Source organism: Delphinapterus leucas, chromosome 10, assembly GCF_059928025.1.
Source record: "Delphinapterus leucas isolate spDelLeu-1000000601 "Yukka" chromosome 10, BTC_Dleu_Yukka2, whole genome shotgun sequence".
Taxonomy (NCBI): domain Eukaryota; kingdom Metazoa; phylum Chordata; class Mammalia; order Artiodactyla; family Monodontidae; genus Delphinapterus; species Delphinapterus leucas.
Window position 1 is genome coordinate 73,345,499 of NC_143138.1, and position 21,856 is coordinate 73,367,354.

The 21,856-nt window shown below is 38.0% G+C and overlaps 1 protein-coding gene across 4 annotated transcripts; it reads right to left on the reverse strand.

Annotated features, from left to right (window-relative positions):
- Positions 1–1,464: 1,464 nt before the first annotated feature.
- Positions 1,465–21,023, reverse strand: ARF4 (ARF GTPase 4). 4 transcript variants are annotated; one of them, XM_022572782.3, is made up of 6 exons: positions 20,363–20,471; positions 12,709–12,789; positions 12,153–12,262; positions 5,900–5,971; positions 4,251–4,376; positions 1,465–2,422 (listed from the first exon to the last, which is right to left on the reverse strand). In XM_022572782.3, exons 1-6 carry the CDS (start codon positions 20,427–20,429, stop codon positions 2,336–2,338), a joined length of 543 nt encoding a protein of 180 aa, XP_022428490.1. In that variant the 5' UTR covers positions 20,430–20,471; the 3' UTR covers positions 1,465–2,335. The 4 variants fall into 4 exon arrangements, 1 of the variants encoding a protein (XP_022428490.1); XR_016394479.1 differs by lacking the exons at positions 1,465–2,422; positions 4,251–4,376; positions 5,900–5,971; positions 12,153–12,262 and adding an exon at positions 18,736–18,777 and having other exon boundaries at positions 20,363–21,023; XR_016394480.1 differs by lacking the exons at positions 1,465–2,422; positions 4,251–4,376; positions 5,900–5,971; positions 12,153–12,262; positions 12,709–12,789 and adding exons at positions 12,796–13,324; positions 18,736–18,777 and having other exon boundaries at positions 20,363–21,023.
- Between the last annotated feature and the right edge of the window lie 833 nt (positions 21,024–21,856).

The window sequence follows — 21,856 nt, forward strand, 5'->3', positions numbered from 1 at the left end:
TGGCGCAGTGGTTGAGAGTCCGCCTGCCGATGCAGGGGACACGGGTTCGTGCCCCGGTCCAGGAAGATCCCACATGCCGTGGAGTGGCTGGGCCCATGAGCCATGGCCGCTGAGCCTGCGCATCCGGAGCCTGTGCTCCGCAACAGAAGAGGCCACAACAGTGAGAGGCCCGCGTACCACAAAAAAACAAAACAAAACAAAACAAAACAAAAAAAACCATGCCAAATCGCCAAGTTAATGTTTTCTTTAAAAAATAAAAAAGAACAAGCAATCTTGCAAATATTTATTTAACCCATTTAGCAAAACTTAGGCAATTTTAGGTTCCTAATGCAGTCATTTCCAACAATGGTAGTATGAGCTGCCATATCTTGAAAGTAAGATTATATGGATTCTCTTTATTCTATCTTCAGAGTTCATGAAAGCATCTTTGACTTACTTGGTTTGGTCTTTTAAAAATTAATACAACAATGGTAATTGTTCATTGATCATAGGTAACTATGATCCTATCATTGAACCTCTGAAGTTTTGTATCCCCTAGTTGAACCCCATAAAAACCACACATACTATATACCCTTATCTTAGTTTTATCCAAGAAATGAGACCTTTCTTATTTGGAGGGAAGAAGGAAGAATTCATCCAGTGGGCTAGAGAAGATGCACTTACATGAAATAACACAAGTTTAGCATACACTTTCTCCCAGTAACCTGTTTCACAATCACCAACTACTTAATTCTAAATTCCTTTCGCTTTGTCCAGTAGTTTTTTTGTTTTGTTTTTTTTACAATTCAAATATACACATTATTTTACAAGCATGTATTGGCTTTGAAACCAAGATTCCAATCCATAAATTTACCTAATCTAAGCCATTAATAATCATAAAAATGCAAGGTTTATGAAATACATAAAACATTAGAGTACAGACAAAAACTAAGTTACTCATAAGGTTACCAAGTTGAGTTCTTAAGAAATAAACAGACGTGTAATTCATGAGGTACTACCCTATGACAAAGATTTAGTCACTTTCTGCAGAAGTTCTGAAATTTGTGAAGCTAAAAAAGAAAAGTGTTTGTGAACTTTGTTCTCCTACATAGGAGAGCAGCATCACTAACCGTCTATGTATTATGAGATACAAAAAACACTTGAATTTTTTTTAAAACGAATGTTAGTTGTGAAACAAACACATGCATACATACTTTGGGAGCAATTCATTTTATTACAGCTTTTTACTCTTGATCTGACTTTAGAAATGTACAGCATCAAAATGGTATTTTATCAAAGAAGACTAAATTCTTGAAATTGCTCCTCACTCTGTTACACACAATAGCAACCCACATTTTATTTCCAATTCAAACAATAAATAAACTCACTGGGATCTTTATTATTGTTCACAGTATGTATTATATGCAAATCAACTAAGAAAAATCTATTTCAAACATCTTCAAGACTCAAGAAAAACAAACACCATTACATGTTTTATCATTTTATTAGGAATAATTCCAAATGGGTTATGAAGAAAACTTATTGAGTCTGATGAGTTTTCCAAAACTCTTAATGAAGACATGTTCACCAACAAACAATAAAACATCAGCAGAACTATCATATACTGGGCCAAGAGTCAGGCTGATACCAAAAGCAACATGCAACATAAAAAAGATACAATATAAAGGAAGACAATCTGCTGAGTATTAAAAATCATCTCAATATGAACTCTTTGCAACTAGCACAGAACTAATTAGCTATCAAATCCAAACCACACCAAGGTAAGCTTGGCTGATGGAAGCCAGGAGTTAATAATGGGAGGGAAATATAAGTTCCTCAGTGCAAAAGATCTGAATAGTGTTTTGGAGCATTTCCCTGGCTGGTACAAGCAGTATTAAAAAATCTTTTTTGGCAAGGGAGAAAAATAAATACAAATGGAATGCTACATTTTTTAAATCAGCAGACTGTCCCAGGAATGATAAACGTATCCGTAAAGTAGCAAGGGGGTAACTTTAAAACAATTATTTGTTGTGGGCTCAAAAAAACATTCAAAATGGATTTATTTAAAGGTGTCACATTAGCTATGTCCAGGCATTTAGGCTTAAGGGAAGTAAAATTAAAAGAGGACACTTTTTTTCCCCAAGTTAAGAGAATCTCTTTAAAACCAAGCATATTGCTAAATGGCAACATTATACTTGGTAAACAATAATTGGCAACAAAATAAGTTTAAACGCTGTAATATTCTGCCCAAACCAGTCCCACATACTGTTTAATAACCAAGATGCAAACTAATTTTGTTGTAACAAGCCTAGACCAATTCTATCAAACATGTCCTTGGTTAGATATCCAGTTTCATTTAACGTTTTGAAAGCTCATTTGACAGCCAGTCAAGTCCCTCATACAGACCGGTTCCTTGTGTAGCACAAGTGGCTTGAACATACCACTGTAAAGAAAGGACAATGAGAAAACACTTGATTAATATAACCAGTGTTTAAAATTCCTTACTCAGAAAATTATTTTCCAGGGGTATTAGTGAGCAGGTGCCATAAATGTATAGAGAAAAAGGAAAAATACATAAAGCCATAGGAACTAAAGTTGTAAATGTGTTAAAAGTATATTTCACAAATGATTAATTTTATATTTAATGATCTCAGTAACTGTATAGATTAGAACTGTTCTCCTACCTCTTGCTTCTCACAAAACTCCTCTCATATCTAAAGCTACTACTACCCATTCATTACATTTAACCAACTACTACTTAATCTGAAAAGAAAATTCATGGGAAGATTAGTAACTAATAAACTACCCACCTGGTCCTTATGATGCTCTTGTTTCCCACAAAACTAAGTTCAGAGTAGAAGAGGCAAAATTTTGAAAGAGTAGGGATTATTGATATTTTAGAGGCAAGCTTTTTCGGGAGTTTCACTATCTTTAGTCTCATGTACCCCCACAAGTTCCAATCTTTAAAATGTTTATGAATATTATCTTCAGTAACTGTATGAAATGCCATGAAAAGTTTCAAATATCAAGAAAAAGACCTAGAAAGCAATTTAATTACCTTTTAGGGATGGTTTATTAATTTTCTTTACTGACCAGTTTTATTTTGCCTTAAAATAAAGACCTTGCTTTAATGTTGCAAAGTCACTTCAAGTCTACCATATGCTGCCAATTATTACTTTAATACCAAGGACCCCAATAACCTAGAAGGCTGGGAAAAAGGCATGAATTCATATCCTCACAGCATGGAAAATTGCATCATTTATAGTCTGTCTTATTTAAATTGGGCTGGGACATCTTAAACACTGTATACAGTTATTGCCACACCACAGTTTCACCTTGTTGACAAGTTAATGAAAAACTACTGTAAGGCACAAACCATAATAACAGTTTGTGATATCATCTTTATAAATAAAACAATATATTGTATTTCGCCAATATTTAAACCACTGATCTCAAATGGTAAAGCTACTGGAGAGCAAGTAGATATTTTTTATAATTTTAAACTCAAAACTTGTTTAACATCATAATTACAGGCCCCTCCACAAGCTCTTAGTGCTACCACGCACACAGTACAAAATATTATCTAAAATATGGCTGCTATGGCTTCCCTGGTGGTGCAGTGGTTGAGAGTCCGCCCGCCAATGCAGGGGACACGGGTTCGTGCCCCGGTCCGGGAAGATCCCACGTGCCGCGGAGTGGCTGGGACCGTGAGCCATGGCCACTGAGCCTGCGCGTCTGGAGCCTGTGCTCCGCAACAGGAGAGGCCACAACAGTGAGGGGCCCGCGTACCACAAAAAAATAAAAAATGTTAACAAAAGTCAAACGAAATAAAGATATTTAAAACCTTTGGATCCTTAAAGGATATATATTAAAAAGTTTAAGAATGGAGAAGATATCAACGTACTTTAAAGTTGAATACAACATTTACAAAGGTTTGAAATAAAGCCTGAAAGGGCTCATTTTTATATAAGCAAGAGTCTCTTACTGTTTAGTCTCTTAGTGTTTTTTGTTTTTTGCTTTTGGCTGTGCTGCCAGGCATGCGGGATCTTAGTTCCCCAACCAGGGATCGAACCCGTGTCCCCTGCATCGGCAAGCGGACTCTAAACCACTGCGCCACCAGGGAAGCCCTCCTGTAGTTTTTTAAATGATGTGCTCATCATCTATTTCAAAGGGGACAATTAACTAATAAATGTTTAAACTAAATATCAGCTTAAACAATCATGCTAATAATCTAATAGTCAGGAGATTAATATGAAACTCCAAATACTTACTGTTCTGTTACGAAGAGACTGAAGACCTAATTTATCTGTCATTTCACTAATGGCCATAGCATTCGGCAAATCCTGTTTGTTTGCAAAAAGCAGCAACACAGCATCTCGCAGCTCATCTTCCTGAAGCTGAAAATAAAGACATTAACAACTACCAAACTGGAATCCAATTATTGTAACAAACTAAGTAAAACAGGCTTCCTACGTATGTACATCATTTATTCAACATTAAATACATTATCAAACATCAAATCAATAATCATACACCTTCAAGTAAAGCAAAACTATTTTCCAAGTCAATCATCCTATGCTCCATTAAGGTAAATCATTCATTCAGTCTTGATGATAATCCACGGAGGGTCAGGATTGGCAAGGACAAGAAACACACATGGGAATAAACATTTATGGCAGGATCTTATGGTACTCAGTAGTAAACATACTTAGACGATGATTCTTTTTGGACTTTTATCCTTTCCAGCCAGTTGGATCAAACGACAGTGGGAAAACAATACAGTGATTAGGGCATTAGTAGTATCACGTAAAATACAAGAATTATACCAAGAGCAGAAGCCGGTGGGAGTGAAATACTGATATATGACACAACACTTGGAAACTTATGCTAAGTGAAAAGAAACAAAAAGTTTAAAAAGGTAACAAAAGACCACATATTTTATGCAGGCAGGGTAGAATGGGGGAAGGAATGGGGAACAAATGCTAATAGTTATAGGATTTCTTTTTGGAGGTGATGAAAATGGTCTAAAATTCAATTGTGGTAATGATTGTACAATTTTGTATACCAGAAACCACTGACTTGTACATTTCAAATGAGTGAAGTTACGGTATGTGAACTATATCTCAATAAAGCTGTTTACAAAAAAAAAAAAAGAGTAGAAGGGGTAATAGTTAACTGAGACAAAAAAAGCACCAGTTACACACATACGGGCACAATGGTTTTACAAACTGCACTACAGTCTTAGGAGCACTGAATGAGAATATTTCAGTAAATATTTTACACCTACAAGTCTGAAACCATGACAACGTTCCTCTAGCAAAGTTCCTCAACAATTTTCCCCCTCAGGATTTTTAACAGTATGAACATATGAAAACATTTATCCAATATTTGGCAAGGCCAAAATGCCACCATCAACCAAAATGCCACATGCCTTAGGTGGAATTCTTTTACCATGGTTGCTATTATGTGACATTTTGAAGTATATTTTATAGGTATAGTATAGAGAAAACTGAACCCAATGACCTTGGGAACAAGGGATTTGAACCAGGATTCCTAGGTCACAAAAGCTTCAAAACTGGTGATTTTATAACTAGAAAATAAAAGACTGGACTAAAGTAAAAATCCTCAACCAGAGATATGCATCAAAATCACCCATGGAGCATTCTACAAACAAACTGGGCCTTCCTCCCAACTTACTGAAGTAACTGCTCATCCATGAGTTTTTTTAAAAGCTCTACAGGAGATTTTTATGTGCAGTCTTAAGAACCTGTGATAATATATAGTTTTTCAAGGTTCTTTCTAGCTCTAAAAAGTTGATTTATGTAATCAAATTACAGTTAAAATGTACCGACCACTAACACCACCACTATCACCCAGAAAAACATATCTTGGAAATGATAAATTTAAAAACTATTCTCACCATTTTCTGCAGCTCTTCTGCTCCTTCCTGAATTCTTTCACGATCATTGCTATCTACCACAAAAATAAGACCCTGAAATAAATTAAAAGTTAAATTTAAAGCACACACTAAATATGAAACCTAAGTACATAGGCAGCAAAACCATATCAAGAGTTAATAACATGTTAGGAAGAAAGTCTCCTTACAAAAAAAAAAAAAAGGGAGAAAGTCTCCTTACAAAAAAAAAAAAAAAGGGAAAGACAGGGCATTACAGATTTGAGCACTATTTGTTATTTTAACTTATCAATGTTATTTCCAAAAAAAAATCTACCTCTTAACAACTGATCACTTTTTTCAACTATGCTAAGAAGAATAAATTCTATCCCTTTCCCTTACCTTTGCACATTTAAATGCAGGTAAGTAGAAGTAACAAAATGGCCACAAAGTGGGCACAAAAGGAAAAACAACAATCCACAGATCCTAAGGATTCATGAATTTACTAATTGAATTACCTTATTCAAAAGCATGCACAAAATGAAACTAAAAAAAGAAGCGGAAGGAGTGCACTACAGTAGCTTTTATATAGTTCATCAGGAAAAGAGAGTCTTGCTGTAGAATGCTGCCTGCCAGCTCTAGAATCAGGAGAAGAAAGTCTTCAGCAAAATCTATCAAGAAAAATTCAAGGCTGACTTGATCGAATAAGAAATTCTTAACAAAAAGGAAGGTAGTAACCATTCTTAAAGATATTCAAATATTACAATTTTATACTACAAAAGAAGTAGAATTGGGAAGGAATTAATTGAATGAAGACTCTTCCAAAAACTTTCAAATGGGAAAGTATAAAATTTTCAGTTAGAGAGAGACAGGGCAGATGAATTTTATAGCTTTGTTAAAATCTATTCCTATTACACTAAAGTATATTCTTTAGTATATACACTAAAGTATTATTTTCCCCACAACCCTGACCCCTAAAGTATTTTTAATCATTTGTCACTTTATCATAAACTGTGTTGTGCCACTACTGATTTGTGGAAGTCACCAGATTAAATCCACTGAGGGATTAATCCCCTCAGTATTACCATAGTACTGAGCTTGCCAGGGTACTTAATAATTATTTTAGGCTACGGTCATTAAATGACATAATTTCTTTTGGTCTAAAAAACTTGAAACCCATTTCCTTTATCTCTGCAGGAAATCTTAATTTTTAAACATCCTACCCTTTGAAAAAAATTTTGGTGCTCTCAGAGCTAGTATGGCATAGTGGGAAGATACCAAATTCAATGCTTATTAGTTATATAAATTACCTAATCCTTGAACATGCCTCCTCTTCTAGAAAATAAAATACCACCAATTTTTTAAGCCTATTTTTAAACATAATCATAGAGGTATAAAAGAATGAAGCATTGTCCTTGGCATATCACGGGCATTTAGTAAATGTCTCCTCCTTTTCCTCCTATCCCCCAAACCGCTCTTATTTAGAACCTACTTCTCTAGAAGAGGTAATGCCTCTAAAAGGGATCTAATTTTATCTAGACTACTAAGAATCCGTTATCGTTTTAAAATGCAAATAACACTGTCAGTCCCAAAGTAACATTACTGACAGGGAGGATTATTTGAGAAATTCTAAGTTATTCACTTCCTGGGACAGCACAATCAAGAGTGTAGAAAAGCTAGGATTCTAAAGATAGCTACTCTAAGAAAAGATTACTTAAAAGGCCAAATATTTAGAACAGGAAAATAATTTGAATTATATAATGAGGTAAGAGGAATTTACTACAGTAAACACTGTGTCCTGAATTGCTAATAAAAGTTAGAAGCATGGTTAAATGGAATAATTAGTTTCTTTTAAATTTTACAGCTAAAAGAACTGATCATGAGTGCTGCAAAAGACAGCTTTAATAGCTTAGCTGTGATTACATCAGGCAACCTTGATGTAAAGCTTTCTCCGGCAGCCTTGAAGTCCCTAGGAAGTACTTGGATTTCTGTGGGGTTTTAAGATTTTTTTTAATTTGGACCATTTTTAAAGTCTTTATTGAATTTGTTACAATATTGCTTCTGTTTTACGTTTTGGTTCCTTGGCCATGAGGCATATGGGATCTTAGCTCCCTGACCAGGGAATGAACCCGCACCCCCTGTATTGGAAGGCAAAGTCTTAACCACTGGACCGCCAGGGAAGTCCCAGAAGTACTTGGACTTTTGATTCTAAGGTGGTCCACAGAGGCCAGGAATGGGTCTAATTGCAAGTTAAAGTAAATTAAAAAGCATTCTAAACAAGTCTAGGGATAAGAGCAGGGTTACCCTTGGTCAAGAATTAAAGGCTTAAAAATAAAAACATGGAAACAACCTATATGCCCATCAACAGATGAATGGATAAAGATGCAGTGCATATATAAATGGAATATTACTCAGCCATAAAAAAAGAATGAAATAATGCCATCTGCAGCAACATGGACAGACCTAGAGATTATCATACTAAGCGAAGTCAGAAAGACTAAAACAAATACCATATGATATCACTTATATGTGGAATCTAAAATACGACACAAATGAACATATCTACAAAACAGAAACAGACTCACAGACATAGAGAACAGACTTGTGGTTGCCAAGGGGGAGGAGGAATGGGGGAGGGAAGGATTGGGAGTTGGGATTAGCAGATGCAAACTAGTATACATAGGATGGATAAACAACAAGGTCCTACTGTATAGCACAGGGAACTATACTCAATGTCCTGTGATAAACCATAATGGAAAAGAATATGAAAAACAATACATATATGTATAACTGAGTCACTGTGCTGTAGAGCAGAAATTAACACACAAATCAACTATGCTTCAATAAAATTTTTAAAAATAAAATAAAAAGAATTACAGGCTTAGGATTAGCAGTTTTACTTCATACCTAAATGTATTTAAAAAGCGTGTTCCCTAAGTGAAATGCCTATGACTTACTTTAAAATAATCCAAAAGGTGAAATACATTATAAAGGAGTACTGATTAAAGAATACTGGCCATATCCTAATAACTGAAGTTGGGTAATATCATAGATATGTGGGAGCTTATTATGCTATTCTCTACATTTGTATACTTTCAAAAATTTCCATAGTAAAGTTTTTAAAAGCATGTAACTCATATCAAAACATCTTTCCTAACCACAGCTTTGTTAATGAACAGAAACATTTTAATTTTTAAATAAAAATGTATGCCACTTACTTAACATGACATGCTACTTAAACCTGGTTGTTCCAGCCACTCACCTAGGGTATTCACTGCCACCCGGTGGCAATAAACGTCACTTGTCTACAATGTTATAAGAGCTGGAGATCAAGAAAGACATCTGTACATCTTAAACATATGAAGTGCTTCTAACCTCATACATTATTTTTAAAAAATTTTATCAACTCCAGTAGTAAACAAAAAATGATAAGAAACCTCTCGTGGTAGAAAACACCACAGAGTTGGGAACTACTTGAATAAAAAATGTAAAACAAGAACCAGCTCTCCACTCTTAATTAAGTCATTCCAAGCTTCAGTTTCCTCTTATATAAGAGTTAGACTACCACAGGAGTTCTCAAGAGGGAGCAATTTTGTCCCCAGGAAATATTTTGCAATATGTGGAGACATTTTTGGTTGTTGCAACTGGATTGGGTGGGGGAGACTACTACTGGCAACTAGTGTGTAAAGGCCAAGAATGCTGCTAAGCATCCTACAATGCAAAGGAGAGCCCTCCCCTCACTCAATGACAAAGAATTAACCAGTCTGAAATGTCAACGCTGCTGCTGTTGAAAAACCCTGTACTAGATAGAGCCTTGCTATTCAAAGTAAGGTCCCAAACCAGCAACATCAGCACCACCACCTGAGAAACTGCTAGACATGAAGAATCTCAGGCCTTACTCAGCCAGGTCCCACTGAATTGATCTCTATTTTAACAAATACCCAGGTGATTCATATGCAGATTAACATCTGAGAAACACTACTGATGTCTAGTTTATATCCCCAGAGATTCTTTTTTTTTTAACATCTTTATTGGAGTATAATTGCTTTACAATGGTGTGTTAGTTTCTGCTTTATAACAAAGTGAATGTTATACATATACATATGTTCCCATATCTCTTCCCTCTTGCCTCTCCCTCCCTCCCACCCTCCCTATCCCACCCCTCCAGGCATTCACAAAGCACCTAGCTGATATCCCTGTGCTATGCAGCTGCTTCCCACTAGCTATCTACCTTACGTATATATGTCCACGTGTATATATGTCCATGCCTCTCTCTCGCTTTGTCACAGCTCACTCTTCCCCCTCCCCATATACTCAAGTCCGTTCTCCAGTAGGTCTGTGTCTTTATTCCTGTCTTACCCCTAGGTTCTTCATGACATTTTTTTTTTCTTAAATTCCATATATATGTGTTAGCATACAGTATTTGTCTTTCTCTTTCTGACTTACTTCACTCTGTATGACAGACTCTAGGTCTATCCACCTCATTACAAATAGCTCAATTTCGTTTCTTTTTATGGCTGAGTAATATTCCATTGTATATATATGCCACATCTTTATCCATTCATCCAATGATGGGCATTTAGGTTGTTTCCATCTCAGGGCTATTGTAAATAGAACTGCAATGAACATTTTGGTACATGACTCTTTTTGAATTATGGTTTTCTCAGGGTATATGCCCAGTAGTGGGATTGCTGGGTCATATGGTAGTTCTATTCGTAGTGTTTTAAGGAACCTCCATACTGTTCTCCATAGTGGCTGTACCAATTCACATTCCCACCAGGAGTTCAGGAGTGTTCCCTTTTCTCCACACCCTCTCCAGCATTTATTGTTTGTAGATTTTTTGATGATGGCCATTCTGAACGAAGTGACATGATATCTCATTGTACTTTTGATTTGCGTTTCCCTAATGATTAATGATGTTGAGCATTCTTTCATGTGTTTGTTGGCAGTCTGTATATCTTCTTTGGAGAAATGTCTATTTAGGTCTTCTGCCCATTTTTGGATTGGGTTGTTTGTTTTTCTGATATTGAGCTGCATGAGCTGCTTGTAAATTTTGGAAATTAATCCTTTGTAAGTTGCTTCATTTGCAAATATTTTCTCCCATTCTGAGGGTTGTCTTTTGGTCTTGTTTATGGCTTCCTTTGCTGTGCAAAAGCTTTGAAGTTTCATTAGGTCCCATTTGTTTATTTTTGTTTTTATTTCCATTTCTCTAGGAGGTGGGTCAAAAAGGATCTTGCTGTAATTTATGTCATAGAGTGTTCTGCCTATGTTTTCCTCTAAGAGTTTGATAGTTTCTGGCCTTACATTTAGGTCTTTAATCCATTTTGAGCTTATTTTTGTGTATGGTGTTAGGGAGTGATCTAATCTCATACTTTTACATGTACCTGTCCAGTTTTCCTAGCACCACTTATTGAAGAGGCTGTCCTTTCTCCACTGTACATTCCTGCCTCCTTTATCAAAGATAAGGTGACCATATGTGTGTGGGTTTATCTCTGGGCTTTCTATCCTGTTCCACTGATCTTTCTGTTTTTGTGCCAGTACCATACTGTCTTGATTACTATAGCTTTGTAGTATAGTCTGAAGTCAGGGAGCCTGATTCCTGCAGCTCCGTTTTTCGTTCTCAAGATTGCTTTGGCTATTCGGGGTCTTTTGTGTTTCCCCAGAGATTCTGATTCAAGTGGTCAGGTGTCATGATCAGGGCTTTGGGATTTTTAAAACTCCCCAGGTAATTTTAATGTGCAGTCAAATTTGAGAGTTCCTGCTCTACAGGATCACTAAGGTCTCTACCATGCCAGCATTATACATACTACATGATAATATAAAAATTATGTACAAATCAACAGAGCAGATCTACCTTAATATATTTTTTCTTAATGTATTTTAATAAAGTAAACACTTAACTGGGTTAAATGAAGGGCTATTAATTGTATTACATTCGTTTAAAACTACAATGACAGAAAGTTATACAGATCTCACTTCCTAAACTAAGAATCAAACCAATAGAACTACTGAAGAAACATCTAATTCAACCCTGAGAACCACCCCATCCCATCTTCCAAAATATTACTACGATAATTATGTAACTCTTCCACCCTAGGTTATTTAGCCTACAAAGGCATGAATGAGAGAGTCCACTGAAGAACATGGAAGTAGTGATAAGAAGAATGCCAACTCATGGAGTAAACACCAATATCCAAGTAAACACTATATATTAACATAAACTTTGGAACATGAAACATATAAAAAAAAGTTATAAAAATGTATAGCATTCCTAACTTACCTGGGTATTTTGGAAGTAATGCCTCCAGAGAGGCCTAATTTTATCTTGACCACCAACATCCCATACTGTGAAACAAATGTTCTTATATTCTACTGTTTCCACATTAAAACCTATAGAGAAAAAAGAAAAAAAAAGTTTTCCGCGCACAATGTCATTCAGAAAATAAATCCCTTTATTGTGGAATTCTCCCAGAATTGCTTTTTTTTAAAGTCCTAATAGATAATCAACAAACGTAAAAACCCAAGACAGTTACAATGATGGCTATATGTCATTGTATATTTGTCCAAACCCAAAGAATGTAGGACAACCCTAAGGTATATGGACTTGGGGTGATTACGATGTGTCAATGTAGGTTCATCTACTGAGTGATGCTGACTATGGAGGAGGCTATGCACGTGTTGGGGGAGTGGATATATGGGAAATCTCTGCAGTTTCCTTTCAATTTTTCTGTGAACCAAAAACTCCTCTGAAAAAAAAAATAGAATTAAACTATATTCTATTTTACTTTATAATACATTATTATGATATAAATTAAAATCACTGTAAACTTTCTTACCAATGGTAGGAATCGTGGTGACTATCTCTCCTAACTTCAGTTTATACAGAATGGTGGTCTTGCCAGCAGCATCCAACCCAACTAGAAAAAGACATTTCAGATTTTAAATCTAGACCAAAAGCACACACTACGAAACAATTTTACAACAAATTTTTATTTTGAAAGCAAAAGCTGACTGGTCAAGGCACAAATGAGTCAGAAATGAAATCACCTCATTTCTGATTCCCAAAGGCAACACCTCCTACAAAAGCCTTTCCATTTTTCTTTCTAGACCTAGAGAGACAGCACAAGGTCTAATCTCAAGATCTGCTTTGCCACACAATAGTTGAATGGCTTTAAACAATCACTTTGGGAAAGAGGCCAGAGAAATCAGCTATAAAATAAGGGGACTAGATCAAGTAATCTAAGATCTCTTCCAATTCAAGTCCTCATTAATTCTATGAACTACTACCATTTTTAAAAACACAAATTATAGGGCTTCCCTGGTGGCGCAGTGGTTGAGAGTCCGCCTGCCGATGCAGGGGACACGGGTTCGTGCCCTGGTCCGGGAAGATCCCACATGCTGCGGAGCGGCTGGGCCCGTGAGCCATGGCCGCTGAGCCTGCGTGTCCGGAGCCTGTGCTCCGCAACGGGAGAGGCCACAACAGTGAGAGGCCCGCGTACCGCAAAAAAAACAAAAAAAAAACACAAATTATAAGTTGAATCAGAGAACACATAAAAACAAATTAAGAACTATCTTTAAGATTCAAAAACTCAATTTCCTTTAATATAACAAGCAAATTTTAGGTAAAAGGTCTTGATGCTAGGGGAGAAAATATACATGTAAGAAAGGAAGATGAGGCCAATTTTACCCCTACCTAAATCCATTTCAACATCACATGTGCAGAAATGATAACAAAAGACTGGTTAATTTGGGTTGTAAAGAAGGCCTTGTCATATTCATCTCCAATATAATGTCTAAATTCTTAAAATAATTCCTTTGAGGCAGGCAGATAGAAGTAGGGAGGAACGTACTTGTTTCCAAAACAAAAAAAATCCATACTACATCAAGAAGGTATAGAAGAGGGTGAAAAGCAAATTAAATGTTTAAGTATGAATCTCTGAAAAGCTGCATATTGTACATTGTTTGTTAAAGCCTTCATAAATGGAAGGTCAATATCTAAAAACCTCACTGAATATTATTGGTCTAAGGATATCACATTTGGCCACCTAGATTAACACTATCACAGATTTTGAAATCAATTCAACCGAGTATTGATTTAAGCAAGGATAGTTTTTCGTGTTTCTTTGTTTGTTTTTTAAGGATAGTTTTGTTGTTGTTGTTTAGTATTTATATCAGAGCATGACTTAGCACAGGAAACCCTTGCTTAAAAAAAAAAAAAGATCTCCCTGGAGACTCAGGCATTTTATGCTTTCTTACTCCTCTATCCTATGATCAAACTCTGTTCCCCACTTCTTCATACTGAGATTGTTTATTCTTTCCAAAATACTATGACACTTCCTAGTCAGAACGAGTAGCCCCCTCACTCACGGGCATAAGAAAAACCAACTGTTAACAGGAACTGTTTTATGTTTTAACTACAGAACAGAAGCGCAAACATATCAGAAAACATAATTCTAAAAATACACAAAGAAACAAAAGCAGCTACCTTAGAGTTTGGCATCTTTAATAAAAATATAGAAAATGAGGAGGCGAACAACAGGATATTTTCATTGTTAGAAAAAGCTAAGTCCCTTACAGCCTAAGTCCTCCTCAGGAGATTTTGATCAAATTTTAAAATAAAGCAAAATTCACCTTTAGCTAAGTCCAAATACCATTAGCCCAGGTAGGAAGAACTGAAACTGAAATAATGATTACAAAAAACACTTGCGTTAAGTTTTGAGAACTAAGGTACACACCAGTCCTCACTGGTGGTCCAACTTGACCTCAGACCTTAGTTTAAAAAAAATGTAGGGCTTCCCTGGTGGCGCAGTAGTTAAGAATCCGCCTGCCAATGCAGGGGACAGAGGTTCGAGCCCTGGTCTAGGAAGATCCCACATGCCGCGGAGCAACTGAGCCCGTGTGCCACAACTACTTAGCCTGCGAGTCACAACTACTGAAGCCTGCACTCCACAAGAGAAGCCACCACCATGAGAAGCCTGCGCACCGCAACAAAGAGCAGCCCCCGCTCGCCGCAACTAAAGAAAGCCCGTGAGCAGCAACGAAGACCCAACGTAGCCATAAATATATAAATAAATAAATTAAATCGTGTTGTATAAATGCAAACCAGAAGGTTTTTTTTAAGGTATTTCTATTGTGAGATTTAAGATGCACAAATTAATGTATATCACTCATTATATAGTTCCTCACTCAAAAACATGTTGGTCTAACAATTCTGTGCCCATTTAGTGATTTCTTAAGTATGTATTTCCTTAATGTTGCAATATTTGGCAATGAAATTTCTCCACAAAATGAAACTATAACCAATTCTCAACTAGCCAAGATAAGACTCTAATCTGTACAGTCCAGTAACGTCCTCCCCTCCCTCTCACCCTCATAAACAAGTCACTGTTTTGAAAGATATACTGGAATTACTTGTTCTCCTTGACTGGACCTGCACTTTAACCAAAGTGTTAAAAGCAGCAAAACTTTCCCCAAAATCTTTGCCAATCATTAAAAAGTATGTCTACCAAATTAAGGCAGCAAGATATACTTATATTTTAAGTTTTAAAATTAGATTCCAATTATCTCAACTTGGAGAAACAACCAAACGCAGAAAAGAAAACGACTGAGAAGAAAAAAGTATATTTTCAGTTAAGTTTCAGTTAGGATATTTTTCTTCATGTTTTATCTTTCAAATTTTCTACAAGGAAGCTTGAAAAAAACTTCATAATTTTTCAATAATTAAAAATTGAGTGCTTATTGTGTTCCAAACACAATACTAGGTGATTCCATACATTTTGTAATTTAATTCTCACAATAACTCTCCATTTTTCAGATGCAAAATCTGAGATTCAGAAACATCCCCAGAATCACAGGAGTAGTAAAACAGATTTTAAAACCCTAGGTCTTTTGGAGAAATTAGATCCATATATAGCTGTGGGAATGGAAAATGGTGTAGCTGCTTTGAAAAAGTTTGTCAGTTCCTCAATATGTTAAACATAGTTAACAACGACCCAACAACCCTATTCCTAGCTTATCTACCCAAGAAAATTAAAAACATATGCCCACACAAAAACTTTCCATGAGTGTTCACAGCAGCATAATTCATAAGAACCAAAAAGTGGAAACAACTACATTTCCATCAACTGATGAATGATAAACAAAATGTGGAATATATCCATACAACAGAATTACTATTCAGCCATAAAAAGGAATGAAGTACTGATACATGTTATAATATGGATGAATCTTGAAAACACGCTAAGTGAAAGAAGCCAGACACTAAAGGCCACATATTGTATGATTCTGTTATATGAAACATCCTGAATAAACAAGCCCACAGAAACAGAAAGCAGAAGAGTGGTTGCAAGAGGGAGGGGTGAGGAGGGGAGTGACTGCTATCGTGTGTGGGGTTTCTTTCTGGGCTGATGAAAATGTTCTAGAATTAAGACAGTGGTGGGAGTTCCCTGGTAGCCTAGTGGTTAGGATTACGGGCTTTCACTGCCCTGTGGTCCAGGTAGATCCCCAGTCGGGGAACTGAGATCCCGCAAGCTGTGCGGTACCGGGGAGGGGGACAGTGGTAATGGTTACACAACTTTATGGATATACTAAAAACCACTGAACTGTACACTTTTAAGGAATAGTATGTGAATTACATCTCAATTTTTTTTTTAATTAAAAAGAAACAATCCTAAGTCTGATGCCAGAGCTCTCAAATAGTATTCATATATTGCCATCCCGCCCTTAGGGTTTTTTGGTGTACACACACTATCTTAATATTTTATCTAATTCCTCAGAGGTTTGACCATCAAAACTGAAATTGAGGCTACCATATGTAAAGAAAAACTATAATGACCTTGAGTTTTGCTTCTACCTAACAGGTCAGGAATATCAGCACTTCCATCAATGTGTTAATTAACAGTAAATTATCAGCCTCTGATAGTCATACTTTATAATAATGCAGGAGGGTACACCTAAGGGTGGTTGTATCAACTTCTAATGGCATGAAGCTAAGGATTTTTGCCTTTTCTATTGTTTACCTATATCACATAACTAATCAGAAGACACGCCCCCCCTTTTTTAAAGGCTGGCAATTATGTTTTCAACTAATGACCTAAGAAGATGATCATAATAAACTAAGTCAAAAGGACTACAATTTTGGAGAAACAAAAACCTCCTCTTAAAGGCTGAGAGTAAATATAACAAATATTAAAAGTGGAATGGTGCAATGATAAGAAATTATCACTTTATTGTTTTTCATGTTTTCTGAATTTAACAAAAAGGACATTATTTTTAGAATCAGGACCAAAAATTTTAAATTAAATAGTAAATGTATTTATAAAATATGCTAGGAAAAAAGTATGAGACACCACTCACTTTAAAATATTGTTAGTATTTTTCAAATTGGCAAAAGATCCTTTCCTCCAAAACCTCTCTGGTCCCAAAAAGCCACTGTCACATGAAAGACAACACAAAACTACACTGGTATGTATTAGCAATCTTTTCGAAAGCAATACTTTCTCAGCTTTTCAACAGGCAAGAACTTGCAAGTTCAAAGAGAGAAGAATTAGTACGTCCTCTACAGAATATATTGTTTCAAATATAAACAAAATTTGGGCAGTCATTTACCAAAATTACATCTCACCACAGATATGGAGATCAGACTTAAAACAGGATAATGACGGACTACATGAGAACTCTAAGGTGAAAACTTGGTCATCTTTGAATTTAAGCTCAATAATATCATTTACAAGATTTTTTTCTGTAAAACTACAAAATTTCTGTCAATCTATAGTTTAAGTGATGTTACATTTGATACATTGTGTTGATTTTAATTTTTTCTTTTTTTTTGCGGTACGCGGGCCTCTCACTGTTGTGGCCTCTCCGGTTAAGGAGCACAGGCTCCGGACGCGCAGGCTCAGCGGCCATGGCTCAGGGGCCTAGCCGCTCCGCGGCATGTGGGATCTTCCAGGACCGGGTCACGAACCCGTGTCCCCTGCATCGGCAGGCGGACTCTCAACCACTGCGCCACCAGGTAAGCCCGATTTTAAATTTTTTAATTAGGGAATTCCCTGGCGGTCCAGTGGTTAAAGACTCCATGCTTCCAACACAAGGGACGTGGGTTCCACCCCTGGTCGGGGAATTAAGATCCCGCACGCCTCACAGCACGGTCAAAAAGAAAAAAAAAAATTTAATTAGTTAACATAAGCTGCAACTTCAAACACCTTTTAAAATTACTTTAACTTTTAGGAAAGTGTGTACAAATAAAATTTAAAACTTCTCCAACAGTAATCTGGCAAACCAGATTCAATAGCTAACTGCTATCTTTCAACAACATTTTAAAATGGTCACTGACTCAAGAAAGCATGAATTTTACCTAAGCCATATAAAGGAAAAGAACACATGCCTGTCAAAGAAAATTAATATGGAAAAAACAATCATTAATTGGTAATTCTAAACTAGGATAGGGGCAGACACATTAAGAGTGATCTATAATATATGCTATCACTCATAAAGCTAGATATAAAAATCTAAGAATGATCAAACCCCCAAATCACCTATTTCACTATCCATACACATATTCTCCATAAGGTTATACTTCCTTTGATGAGCTACCATAAAAGGTGACCTTGTGACTAACCTGTTTTTAATCAAGGAAACCTAATTATCCTGAGTTAAAGTGCAAAACAAGAACAGCAAACCTGAGTAATAAAACATTTAACATGAATGAATAATTTCAAATCATAACTTCTATTCCCTGCACAAATGCACAAAGTTACTTTTCTTCTTCCATTTTCTATCAATCATTTCTGGGGAGTAAGGGGGAGAAATGCTTCCCTAATATAGTAAATATATGAAAGTGCTTATAGTGTATATAATTCTACCTTTCTTCTCCCTCTGAAACTGTCAGCCATCACAAAAAACTACTGAAATGAGAAACAACAATTTACAAAAAATCTTAAGTAAAATACTACACATTACATTTCAAATATAACACACTACACTTCCAGGAACAGAACCATGTACTAGCTAATCTCTTCAAGGAACAGGCTGGAAATCATTTAGCACAGTCCAAAGTTCTCCCAGTGACTTCAAATCCTTTTTTAGACGGTCGATTTTCAGGCACTTTTAAAGCGTAAATAATATGTTTACCCTGCTAAAATAATCTTTTTCATAATTGAAACCTGACAAACTTTGAAAAAGAAAACATTTTCATTTATCTTTGTGAATGAATTATCAACAATTGTTTCATGGATTGTGAATAAGCTGCAATAAGAGGAAAGTGAAAAAAGAACCAAATGTGCACACCCTTAATCTTCACATACCTTGAAATACTACTGAACCTTGCTTTGGGAAACTTTCAAATAAAACCTCCCCCACTGCACTTCTCTAGAAAACAAGCTAATGAACCAACAAAATTCAATGTTTAAAGTTAGCGAGGCTCATTATAGCATTATTTAGGTCCATGGAGCTCAGCTGTGATGTAAAGACTACTCACAGTACTACGAGGGAGGCGTTGCTTACATCACTCAAGTGACAAGCCCCTTCTCCCTCAGCAGAGCGAAAAACCGACCCTAAAAAGTAATTTTTAAAAAGCCCATTTTCCATAAGAATTTTAAAAAACACCCTTGTAATTACTGCTTAACAAGGCCTCCCTAAAGTTATGCGTCAAGATGTTCACTTACTGAAAATTTGTCACCGGCTTAAAAAAATTAGTTTCTAAGCCTTTTTTTTTTCATTAAACTTTAGCCAGCTGTATAAAAACTACATAGTTTTAAAACCAAAGAGAGTAAACCAAATATATTTAGCCCTTGAGAGTGGCCAAACGAAACATTCATGATAAACTCAGTTTTCAGGGACATTAATAAGGAAAAGAAAAAAAATATGAGGCGGAATCCTGAGCGAAGCAAAGTTTAGCGAAGTGAGCGCTGAGGACTCCGGACTCTACTGAAACCGTGGGTGCTCCCCTGCCACCGCACTGGGCCCGGTCACTTCCTGCCCCGGCCGGCTCCGGGCTCTCGGCGACCGCTCGCTCACACACCATTGGACTGTGCAGAGTGTGTACACGGGGCAGAAAGGGGGAGGAGGAAGGCTGGAATCGCTCGGCCTCCCTCCCGACCGTTGCCCACACCCGGGGAAGAAGGGAGCCAGATCGCACTCACAGAATGGGCCTCGCCAGTGTCTTTCGGGTTCGGCAAGATCCGACAGTCCGCTACTCTCACATCTCCGCCAAACTGTGTCGGGCTTTCAATAAGACCACGAAGAGAAAGCCAAACCCAGAAGGAGGAAACCTTGCCCGCGGCCCCGTTCCAGCCTCTTCGACAGATCTCGGGCGACCGCCCACCCTTCGCCCCATTGTTCCCCCTTAAGAATTCCTCCCGACCCCCAGCCCGCCGCCCCTCCCCCACCACAGCTGACGGGGGGTAAAAAAACAGGCCCCGAGGCCGCCCCAAGCGAAGAGACCTGGCCGCCCCAGCAGGGCCTGGCCTCTTCCCTCGGCCCCTGACTCACCCATCAAAATGCGCATCTGCTTCTTGCCGAAGAGACGGGAGAAGAGAGAGGAGATGGTGAGGCCCATGGCGGTAGTGGCACTTGCGATGAGCAGAAGGGGTTTGGCGCGACCCCGAGCCTTCTTTCACGCTCCCGGCAAACTCAGGGAGGAAAGAGGAGCTGAGGGCCGCAGGGACGGCTCGCCAGCCGATGTGTAGAACGGAGCTCCCCTCCGGGAAGGAATTAGCGGGGTGATGACCTGCTTGACGACTGGCGGGGCTGCTCCGGCTCTGGCGTTAAATCTTCGGCTATGCCACGTCACGCAGCAGCGGCGGCGACTCCGGCAGCGGCCCGGCCCCTCCAACGCGGACAGAATCGCGTCACCGTCGCCCCATCCCCCTGCGCTTCCGGCGCTGCCCGAACCAGTGCGCCTGCGCACCAGGGGAATTGGCCATCTTCGCTGACTTGCGCCGCTGGCCGGCGTCACCCCCCCGGACGTGGCTCCTGGAGTTGGGCGAGGCCAGTCAGCCCCTGTGTAAAGGGCGACGGACACGGTCCCACACTGCCTCGCTTCACCACGTCCAATCAGACTCAAGGAGGGACGTTTCTGCGCAGAGAAATGCATCCCGGCGGTTGTATTCCTTGCTTCCGGAAAGGCTGGCTGTGCATTATGGGTTAGGTAGTGAACCTCCGTTCTTTCTGCCTCTTCAAGGGAACGCGCGTTGGGGATTTCCTGCTCTACGAAGGTACGCGGTTCACGCACGGCACCACACACTTGCCCTAATGGAGGGGCGAAAACGGGCCCTGCTTTCCCAAGAGATAACTTGTTAAAAGCTGACGTGCAGGGGAAGAGGCTGTAGCAGCCCCATATGAAGCTAGGCCTAAACACCTCGGTCCCCACGCCAGGTCATACTGAAGATCCCTAATCCTTTGTCAGAACAAGAGAACTCCGAGACATTTTCGTCGACTATTGAAGCTTTTTAAGAGAAGCCAACGGGGAAGGCTTTTCTTGTATCTCTTCTCTCCCAGAAGAAGCATGGAAGATTGATTCCCGATGTTAAGAAAATGGAAAGCCTCCTCACTTAAAAAATATTTATGATCTTAGTGTTTTCCTGACTACAAAATAAGGTGTACATCTTGTTTAAAATACACATGTCTACACATATATCCGTAAGTTCCCCACAGTCTTCGCCTCCTACATCCTTCCTCCATACTGTTGGTGCAGTTTAGGATTAGTAGCACCCCCGACCAACACCCTTATGCTGGTTAAGTCATGCTCACCCACCTTTCAGATCTCTTTAGAGTTTAACTCCCTGGGAAAATACATTCTTGACCTCCTAAATTACTCAGGCTCAAAAAAATCATAACTGCCCTTCACAGTTATGATTTCACATTTAATATTACTATTGACAAGCCTCTTCCCCTCTCCCACTTGTCTGAAAACTCTATAAGGCCGGCCTCTAGCCCGTTTTTATACTACGTTGTTTTCGCTGGGCTCGGCACACCGCGAAACTC

What these genes read in the sequence shown, in the direction of transcription:
- ARF4 (XM_022572782.3), bottom strand. Translation starts at nt 20,429, where the DNA reads ATGGGCCTCACCATCTCCTCTCTCTTCTCCCGTCTCTTCGGCAAGAAG. An exon ending in CACCACGATTCCTACCATTG is followed by an intron (nt 12,263 to 12,708) that starts GTAAGAAAGTTT and finishes TTTTCTCTATAG; the next exon opens with GTTTTAATGTGGAAACAGTA. An exon ending in ATTACTTCCAAAATACCCAG is followed by an intron (nt 5,972 to 12,152) that starts GTAAGTTAGGAA and finishes AATTTATTTCAG; the next exon opens with GGTCTTATTTTTGTGGTAGA.